Raw genomic sequence first — 10,504 nt, 5'->3', positions numbered from 1 at the left:
ATGACTGCCTCATATCTGTACCCCACACATACAATTATCTAAGGTCACTCAGTTGAGCAATGAATTTCAACCAAAGACCAGGGAGGTTTTCCAATGCCTCGTAAAGGACACCTATTTGTAGATGGATAAAAATTACAATCTGACATTGAATATCCCTTTGAGCATGGATAAGTTAATGACACTTTGAATTCTGTATCAATACACAAGTCACTACAAGGATACAGGTATCCTTCCTAACTCAGTTGCTGGAGGGGAAGGAAACCATAGATTTCACCATGAGGCCAATGGTGATTTTAGAGCTGTTTAATGGCTGTGATGGGAGATAATGGAGGATGGATCAACATTGTTACTTCACAATACTAACCTAGTTGGCAGGGTGAAAAGGAAGCCTGTACAGAATATTCCATCAAGGCACTAAATACTGTCCTGAATACAAACTTATGTTTGTGGCAAATCCAAAACTGCACTTTAGAGTACCACTCTCCATATTTTCAAGCATAGTGGTGGCTGCATCATGTTATGGGTATGCTTGTAGTCATTAAGCACTGGAGTTTTTCAGGATAAAAAAATGAAACATAGAAGCTAAGCACAAGAAAAATCCTAGAGGAAACCTGGTTGTCTGCTTTCTAGAAGTTGAATTCACCTTTCAGCAGGACAAAAGCCTAAATCTACACTAGTAATTTACCAAGAAAACAGTGATGTTCAAGTGGCCGAGTTATTGACTTAAATCTGCTTAAATCTATGACAAGTCCTAAAAATGGTCTAGCAATGCTCTGCTAATTTGACAGAGCTGGATGAGTTTAAAGAATAATGGGCAAATGTCACAACCCAGGTGTGGAAAGCTTAGCCAGAAAGACTTCTACAAAGTTTTGACTCAGGGGTGTGAATACTTATGTAAATGAGCTATTCCTTTTTCAATATATTTGCAAAAATTTCTAAAAACATGTTTTCACTTAGTCCTTATGGTGTAATGTGTGTATATGGGTGAGAAAGTATATTTAATAAATTTTGAATTCAGGATGTAACAAGATGTGGAATAAGTCCAGGGGTCTGAATACTTTCTCTAGGCACTGTACTGCATTGTCACAAGAAGGTTGAGTGATCGTCACCCACAGTGTGTATTCAGGAGTGCACACCGCAGCAAAACTTTTTGCAATGAAAATGTGTTTCTTGTTGGACAAATTCAGGTAGGTCCCTCCCTGTTTTAGACCTTTTGTGTCCTAGTAAATATACCACCCGCTCCATGTCTTGTCACCGTAGAGAAAAAATAAAAAACAGGAGTACTCTAAGAATTTATTGAATGTACAAAATCCAGCAGACAATGTTTAATCCTCATCCTCTTCCTCCTCCTCATCCTGGTTGATCTGGAAGTAGCGTAGCTCGTAGCTCTCCTTTGTGTTGGCCACAACACGCAGCCAGTCGCGAAGGTTGTTCTTCTTCAAGTACTTCTTGGTCAGATATTTCAGATATCTGCAGACAGGAGACAGATGGCATTCAGATGTGAGAGGTTGGGCTTTTCCCCCAATGCAATACACATACTAACTTAGTAAAGAAAACAAATATACACACACAGTACCAGACAAAAGTATGGACACCTACTCATTCCAGGGTTTTTTATTTTCTACATTGTAGAATTATAGTGAAGACAAACACATATGGAATAATGTAGAAACCAAAAAAACTTAAACAAAGCTAAATATATTTTATATTTGAGATTCCTCAAAGTAGCCACTCTTTGCCTTTGACAGCTTTGCACACTGTTGGCATTCTCTCAACCAGCTTCATGACGTCATGTTAAAAGTTAATTTGTGGAATTTCTTTCCTTCTTAATGCATTTGAGCCAATCAGTTGTTGTGACAAGGTAGGGGGTATACAGAAGATAGCCCTATTTGGTAAAAGACCAAGTCCATATTATGGCAAGAACAGCTCAAATAAGCAAAGAGAAATGACAGTCCTTCATTACTTTAAGACATGAAGGTCAGTCAATCTGGAAAATTTAAAGAACTTTAAAAGTATCTTCAAGTGCAGTCGCAAAAACCATCAAGCGCTGTGATGAAACTGGCTTTCATGAGGACCGCCACAGGAAAGGAAGACCCAGTTACCTCTGCTGCAGAGGATACGTTCATTAGAGTTACCAGCCTCAGACTGCAGCTCAAATAAATGCTTTAGAGTTCAAGTAACAGACACATCAACATAAACTGTTCCGAGGAGACTCCATAAATTGCTGCAAAGAAACCACTACTAAAGGACACCAATAAGAAGAAGAGACTTGCTTGGGCCGAGAAACAAAAAGCAATGGACATTAGACCGGTGGAAATCTGTCCTTTGTTCTGATGAGTCCAAATTTGAGATTTTTGGTTCCAAAAGCCGTGTCTTTGTGAGACGCAGAGTAGGTGAACGGATGATCTCTGCATGTGTGGTTCCCACTGTGAAACATGGAGGTGGTATGATTGTGTGGGGGTACTTTGCTGAGGACACTGATTTATTTAGTATTCAATGCACACTTAACCAGCATGGCTACCACAGCATTCTGCAGCGATATGCCATCCCATCTGGTTTGCACTTAGTGGGACTATCATTTGTTTTTCAACAGGACAATGACCCAACACACCTCCAGGCTGCCAAGAATGTACAAAGCTGTCATCAAGGCAACGGGTGGTTACTTTTAAGAATCTAAAATATATTTTGATTTGTTTACTAAACCTTTGACTGGTACTGTATAAAAAGGTTATGAAATACACCATCTTGGAAGTGAAATTCTCAATTTGGAAGGATTTTGGAGTCATTGTGGACAAGGACAACAACCCGGTAGATGGATGCAAAAAGTACAAGAAGGTATTTGTTTACGATAAACTATATAAGCCTATTAACAAATTAGTATAACGTTAAATCAGTCTTTTATTCATTTAGACCAGTGGCCACCAACCGGCCGATCGCGATAGGTGCCGTGCCCTTGACTCAAAAGTCAGGCGCTCCGGGTAAACAAAGTGTTCCCATGAGACAAACTCCACCTACCCGGTGGACCAGCAAATCTGTGACTAAGTCGAGTGCACCTACTGCGCTGCCCAATCGGATAGCTCAAATCACAGTGGCTACAGAGCTTCTATGACCCTGGCCACAGCCATGTCGAATAGGCTACTAGCCTATGTAAGATTTAATAACTTTTAAAACCATGACCACAGACGGACTGTCAACGAATACAGCAAAGAGCTGCTGTTTAGATGAGTGAGTTAATGTTTAAGTTTATATTCAGCACTGTCACTGTTTTTATTCAACACTATTACAAAACATGCTTCTCCGTACTTCCGCTCAGGCTGCAGCTGCAATGAATGAGTAGCCAAGTATTGATAGCCCTGCATTTTATTATTATTAGCAGCTTGTCGTGCCGATGTTAATATTAAGGAATATTTAACTTTCTCTGGTCATAGGAACAACATGAATTTGTGCATGAGGCAGATGTGGTGCAACTCGAGTTTCGCCATCGGGTGGAAGAGTGTCCCCTCTCTGGTCAGTCTTACCAAAGGAAAGGAAGGAGAGAGCAGGGACCGTGAGGGGCGGATGGGAAAAATTGTTTTGAATGGTCATCCAACTCGGAATTCCAAGTCGGAAACGATGGCATCTTTCTAGAGCTGACTTTTCCACCTTTCCAAGATCACTGACGTCGTGATTTGACCTCGTTGACCATCAGATGCAGGTACCATCAGTCCAGTAAAATAAAAAAGCTAATTATTTAAATTCATGCTCCACAGTGGCTCACAAGTGCTAAACCAACGGATCTATTTTGTTATCAAAGCTCGAGTTTTGAAATATAATATGGTCTGATTAACAATATTGGCAGGCCAATCATATAGCCAATATGCTGTGATAATGTATTAAGCCTACTGCCCAAACCTCATTCCTACAAAACTGTTTGTTTGAGGTAAAGAAATATATATATATATATATATATATATATATATATATATATATATATATATATATATATATATATATAAATATATAATTTTATTGTGAGCAGTAGATCTCAGCTTGCTTTTTGATAGCGAAAGTGATCTTGACTTTGGTTGGTGACCACTGATTTAGACCATACGCAGGCCATATCAAGTTTAAACCGGTGTGGCTGGTAAATGTTTGAGTATAGCCTACTAAAATGCATTTTTGCAGCCTAGATTCTGGGATTTGTTGGTTTCAATTAAACTATTGGATTATCTAAACAGTATTGAATGTAAAGCTTTGTCAGCTATAGTCTTTCATTCGGTAAGAAGACTAATTAGAAGGCCCTTTTTCCCCCAGAGTGATTTCAGTTGTCAATGTGCCGCATTTCATTGTGAAAATATAATTGTCGTTCATGGCATTGTTTCCTTTCATCCAAATGTTGAGTAGACATGCAGACCAATTCATGCAGGGAATGGAATAATAGCCTAGGCTACTACTCTGGAGTCATACAAATTATACAGTAAATTTATGTTATTCGACAAGTCACGGATCGGCCCTCAGAACAGTTCTAATCAGGTGGGTTGGATTGCGGTGAAAAACCTGTCCTGGTATTGGGTGGAGCTCGGAATTTATGTGACGGCGGGTTGGGCGGGTGCGGCTCCAAACAACACCCGTGCAGGACTCTAAACGTGCAAGGGAGTCTATGATTTGATAGAGCAGTCTGACTGAGCGGTGATAGGCAGCAGCAGGCTCGTAAGCATTAATTCAAACAGCACTTTACTGCATTTGTCAGCAGCTCTTCGCAATGCTTCAAGCATTGCGCTGTTTATGACTTCAAGCCTATCAACTCTCAAGATTAGGCTGGCAATACTAAAGTACCTATTAGAAAATCCAATAGTCAAATAGTCAAAACTTCTTACCTGGGAATATTGAAGACTCATGTTAAAAAGGAAACACCAGCTTTCATATGTTCTCATGTTCTGAGCAAGGAACTGAAACGTTTTTGCTTTTTTACATGGCACATATTGCACTTTTACTTTCTTCTCCAACACTTTGTTTTTGTATTATTTAAACCAGATGGAACATGTTTCATTATTTGAGACTAAAATGATTTTATTGATGTATTAAGTTAAAATAAAAGTGCTCATTGTTCAGTCAGTATTGTTGTAATTGTCATTATTACAAATATATATTTTTTTTTAAATCGTCTGATTAATCAGTATCGGCTTTTTTGGTCCTCCAATAATCAGTATCGGCGTTGAAAAATCATAATCGGTCAACCTCTAGTTGAGTTGCCAGTGCAGTCACCATACCTTTTGGAGAAGGGGACCTCAGAGGACACAGTGATCTTGCTCTTGCTCCTCTCAATAGACACCACACCACCACCCAGGTTGCCAGCTTTCCCGTTCACCTTGATGCGCTCCTGAAGGAACTGCTCCTATAACCATTAAGACATGCTGTGTAAGCGTATACTTCTAATTTCCCCAAAACCAAAGATTGACAGCTGCCCAACATGACTAGTGAAGTGCAGGGTTTCCCAAAGTTGGTCCTGCCCCCCCCCTGGGTTTTTTGCCCTAGCACAACACAGCTGACAGCTGGCTGGAGTACATCAGTGACATCACACCTTCCTTTAGATCATGGAGTGACCGACTAGTCTCTTGCACTGTCAGCAAACAGGGTTGGCTTTGAGTTGTGTAGGTTGCTAGTTAGTTCGAACCCCGCTTGGGATGTAACAGAATGCACTCTTACATTAGCATAGTAATATTCTGTTCAACATATCTCATGTCGATCTCATGGACTGTAAAATCCTTAGATCTGTATATGAATTTGAGAGTGATTACATTTTGCAAGCTCCATCTGTCCCTCAGCTTTATACTAAATCAAGTGGTAGGGGTGCCACTGCCTGTGACAGGCTGAAACACAATTCAAGATGGTGGCTAAAGTAAAGGGGATTCAAAGAAGGGTGTATGTGAAACTTTTTTTAAAGTTGACATTTTCACTGCAACCTGGCACAGGTAAAAATCTACTTACAAAGTTGGCAGCATCCATGATGCCATCTTCAACAGGGTGGGTGCAGTCAAGAGTGAACTTCAGGACCTGCTTCTTCTTCTTGCCACCCTTGGAGCCTTTGTTGCTCTGTTTCTTCTGCAAATCAGATTAACAGACAAATAAAATGAGACCGTCCACCAACGCTTCTCCGATTAGCTAAATGTCTAGGTCATTAGCTAGCTGTCGCTCTAAAAGGCCACCCTGCTAGTTCTAGTAATCAAGTTAGGTAGCTGTCTAGAATCTAACAAGCTAGGCTTCTAGTTCAAACATACGCGCAACAACATCTCAGACATCAACTCAATTAACGATCTGTCTATCGTCAGTTAATGCCAAATTCAGAGAAAAGCTTTAGTCAGTTAGCTAACCAGACCTATACTTTTATCACTTAACTATTAAGTACTGCTGACTATGAAGTGAACTGGAAAACGATAAGCTAGTTTTCTGTAGCTAGCTACAACGTGGTGGATCTCTAGGCTAGCTAGCTATCTAGGCTAATTAGCAGGCCTCGTGAATAACAAAACCCAATGCAGTATTAACCATGACATAAGCCCCCCCTCCAAATATGTCCCTATTCATACGAATATGACACAAATCAAGTACAGTCGTTTGAAGTGTGCAACATGCATATATTTGGACACTTGTTCACACGCGATTGTACCCACCACAGGAGCCATGGCGAAGAATTTAGCAGAAAGGAAGAACTAGGTTTGCGCGTGCGTTACATTTCGGGCCTGTTAAATCAATCGCTGATTGAGTCGATACAATCACTGAATCAGAGTTCGATTACTATTGTTTTCAACAAACATTTTATTTAAATTCCATACATTTTGAAATATGAATTAGTACCATAGAAACCATGCATAATTCTACAAATTGTAACACAACATACAAACACTGGATAAAAGAGCATCTTCTAAATGACTAAAACGTACAGCCTTTTACATTCAAAGACTTTTGAAAAGTAGCTATACAATTAGCTACACACTGCGGTGATACAGTATGTGAATGCCTCCATACAGCTGTTACATCTTAGCTAACCTTCTCAATTGCAGGTGGTACTCCAAAAAACAGAATATTCAGAGACGAGTTCTCATCATTTTAGTTGCCAGACATATTGCATTTCCCAACGTATTTGATTTGATATTTGCAGGAACTAGTCATTTCTATGCGATGCGGCCAAATTGTATTAGTCACTGTGCGACCAGAACAAAGATCGACACACGTGCAAGAGGCATTTTTCATTGGAAACAAAAAGTGGATTCAATATTTGTAGAAAAAAATCAGTTTTTTGGAGTTCCACCTGCAACTGAGACGTGTTTCTTCCGAATTAAGAACAATGAAAGTATTGCTGCAGCGTCTTTCCACTAGCTACGCTAAGGTGTAGGCCTAACGGCTGCATGAAATACCGCATTGAGGTGCTAGTCGGAACTAGGAAACTCGGACATTTCCGACTTGCTAATTGGTTGTAGTTGTACACCTGCTGCGTTCAATCAGTTTGCAATTCGGACATTTCCGAGTTTCTTAGTTCCAACTAGCACGTGAACTTGGCAGAAGCCTTCCCATTACACGGTTACAGTGTGTAGCTACTATCTGGTGCCCGAGTGCCAGTCAATGACGTAGCATGCAACCATTGGTTGATTTATTCAACGTCGGAGCAGAGGATTTGACACTCGTCGATGGGAGGGATCGAGTAAACTGAACCGCGGGTCACTGGTCTATGGCCCGTGACTGGAACTGACAAAAAGCACCTTCTCAAATCGAACATTAATTTGCGCCACTTGGTCATGTTATTAACATGGCAGCATGGTATATCGTCCAGAAACATGCATAATCTCTTTTCCATAAAATATATGTTTGAATTGTCAAACTGGTTTTCATTGGGAAGGCACATAAACCTTTTTTTATCAATAGCAATCACTTTTGAAAGTATAAACACAGAATCTTACTCATTACTCCTCTTAAGTCACTTTTGTTTTGGGGGCACCTTGCTCATCAATGCAATCAACTTTCACCAGGTGCAAAATACCTGGGTGCCGGGGCGAATCCCCTCAGTTTAATATGTATCATAATGCAAATTATGATTGGTCCATCATAATGACTGTCAAAACCCAGCTCTCTGATTGGTCCTTCATAAGGTTGCTCTCTGATTAGTCCCTTAATTATGATAGCGGCATGTCATAACCCTGCTCTGATTGGTGCTTCATAATGACATTGTAATAAGCCTACACTCTGATTGGTTCCTTCATTATGACATCTCATAACCCTGTTCTCTGATTGATCCCTTCATTACGACATCATCATGACCGTGGTCTCTGATTGGTCCCTTCATTACATCATCGTCATAACCCTGCTAGCTGATTGGTCCCTTCATAATGACATTGTCAACCCTGCTCTCTGATTCGTGCTTCGTGACATCGTCATAACCCTGCTCACTGATTAGTCCTTCATAACGCTGCTCTCTGATTGGTACTTTCATAATGACATCATCATAACCCAGCTCTCTGATTGGTCCCTTCATAATTGTCAAAACCTTGCTTTCCCATTGTTCATTACAATCAACCCATACTGGGCTATAGTTCCTTGCCAAAAGTTATGTAATGAACTCTGGCATAGTGAGCAGGGAGGCTGACATCAAGGTGACATAACCTTTGACAAATTAAAAGATACAGTTGAAGTCGGAAGTTTACATACACCTTAGCCAAATACATTTAAACTCAGTTTTTCACAGTTTCTGACATTTAATCCCAGTAAAAATTATCTGTTTTATTTTAAGAGTGTGAAATGTCAGAATAATAGTAGAGATAATGATTTGTTTCAGCTTTTATTTCTTTCATCATATTCCCAGTGTGTCATAAGTTTACATACACTTAATTAGTATTTGGTAGCATTGCCTTTACATTGTTTAACTTGTGTCAAGCTTCCCACAATAAGTTGGGTGAATTGTGGACCATTCCTCCTGACAGAGCTGGTGTAACTGTCAGGTTTTTAGGCCTCCTTGCTCGCACAAGCTTTTTCAGTTCTGCCCACACATTTTCTATAGGATTGAGGTCAGGGCTTTGTGATGGACTTTCCAATACCTTGACTTTGTTGTCCTTAAGCCATTATTCAACAATTTTGGAAGTATGCTTGGGGTCATTGTCCATTTGGAAGACCCATTTGCGACCAAACTTTAACTTCCTGACTGTCTTGAGATGTTGCTTCAATATATCCAGGTAATTTTCCATCCTCATGAAGCCATCTATTTTGTGAAGTGCACCAGTACCTCCTGTAGCAAAGCACACCCACAACATGATGCTGCCACCCCCATGCTTCACGGTTGGGGTGGTGTCCTTCAGCTTGCAAGCTTCCCCTTTAACCTCCAAACATAACAATGGTCATTATGGCCAAACTGTTATATTTTTGTTTCATCAGACCAGAGGACATTTCTCAAAAAAAGTACGATCTTTGTCACCATGTGCAGTTGCAAACTGTAGTCTGGCTTTTTTATGGCAGTTTTGGCGCAGTGGCTTCTTCCTTGATGAGCGGCCTTTCAGGTTATGTCGATATAGGACTCGTTTTACTGTGGATATAGATACTTTTGTACCCGCTTCCTCCAGCATCTTCACAAGGTCCTTTGCTGTTGTTCTGGATTTGATTAGCACTTTTCCCACCAAAGTATGTTCATCTCTAGGAGATCGAACTCATCTCCTTCCTGAGTGGTATGACGGCTGCGTGGTCCCATGGTGTTTATACTTGCGTACTATCGTTTGTACAGATGAACGTGGTACCTTTTGGCGTTTAGAAATTGCTCCCAAGGATGAACCAGACTTGTGGAGGTCTACAAGTTTTCTGAGGTCTTGGCTGATTTATTTTTCCATGATGTCAAGCAAAGAGGCACTGAGTTAAGGTAGACCTTGAAATACATCCACAGGTACACCTCCAATTGACTCAAATGATGTCAATTAGCCTATCAGAAGCTTCTAAAGCCATGCCATCATTTTCTGGAATTTTCCAAGCTGTTTAAAAGGCACAGTCAATTTAGTGTATGTTAACTTCTGACCCACTGTAATTATGAATTATAAGTGAAATAATCTGTATGAAACAATTGTTGGAAAAATTACTAGTGTCATGCACAAGTAGATGTCCTAACCAACTTCCCAAACCTATAGTTTGTTAACAAGAAATGTGTGGAGTGGTTGAAAAATGAGTTAATGACTCCAACCTGTCACGGCTTTTGAAAGATGAGGACCAAGGTGTGCGTACATTTTCTATTTTATTTGAAATGACGCCAACAAAACAAACCGTGAAGCTTCAGGCTATGTGCCATCAAGCAAAGTTAACTTCCCACAAACACAGGTAGGAAAAAGGGTACCTAAGTATGGTTCCCAATCAGACAACGATAGTCAGCTGTCCCTGATTGAGAACCATACCTGGCCAAAACATAGAAATAGAAAATCATAGAAACACAAAACATAGAATGCCCACCCCAACTCACGCCCTGACAAACCAAAATAGAGACATAAAAATGATCTCTAAGGTC

General features: G+C 40.2%; 1 protein-coding gene across 1 annotated transcript; it reads right to left on the bottom strand.

Annotated features, from left to right (window-relative positions):
- Positions 1-288: 288 nt before the first annotated feature.
- LOC110532121 (60S ribosomal protein L22) lies at positions 289-6,767 on the bottom strand. Its single transcript, XM_021615739.2, has 4 exons — positions 6,648-6,767; positions 5,968-6,081; positions 5,250-5,374; positions 289-1,470 (listed from the first exon to the last, which is right to left on the bottom strand). The coding sequence occupies exons 1-4, from the start codon at positions 6,657-6,659 to the stop codon at positions 1,326-1,328; spliced, it is 396 nt and encodes a 131-aa protein (XP_021471414.1). The 5' UTR covers positions 6,660-6,767; the 3' UTR covers positions 289-1,325.
- Between the last annotated feature and the right edge of the window lie 3,737 nt (positions 6,768-10,504).

The sequence above is a fragment of the Oncorhynchus mykiss genome, chromosome 9 (genome assembly GCF_013265735.2).
Source record: "Oncorhynchus mykiss isolate Arlee chromosome 9, USDA_OmykA_1.1, whole genome shotgun sequence".
NCBI classification, from domain to species: Eukaryota; Metazoa; Chordata; class Actinopteri; order Salmoniformes; family Salmonidae; genus Oncorhynchus; species Oncorhynchus mykiss.
Note: the sequence above shows the minus strand (reverse complement) of the source record. Positions and strands in the feature narration are given on the sequence as shown.

Coding starts and splice junctions, on each gene's coding strand:
- LOC110532121 (XM_021615739.2), bottom strand. Junction 5,375..5,967: donor TCATGGATGCTGCCAACTTT/GTAAGTAGATTT, acceptor TAATGGTTATAG/GAGCAGTTCCTTCAGGAGCG. Junction 1,471..5,249: donor GAGGTCCCCTTCTCCAAAAG/GTATGGTGACTG, acceptor TCCTGTCTGCAG/ATATCTGAAATATCTGACCA.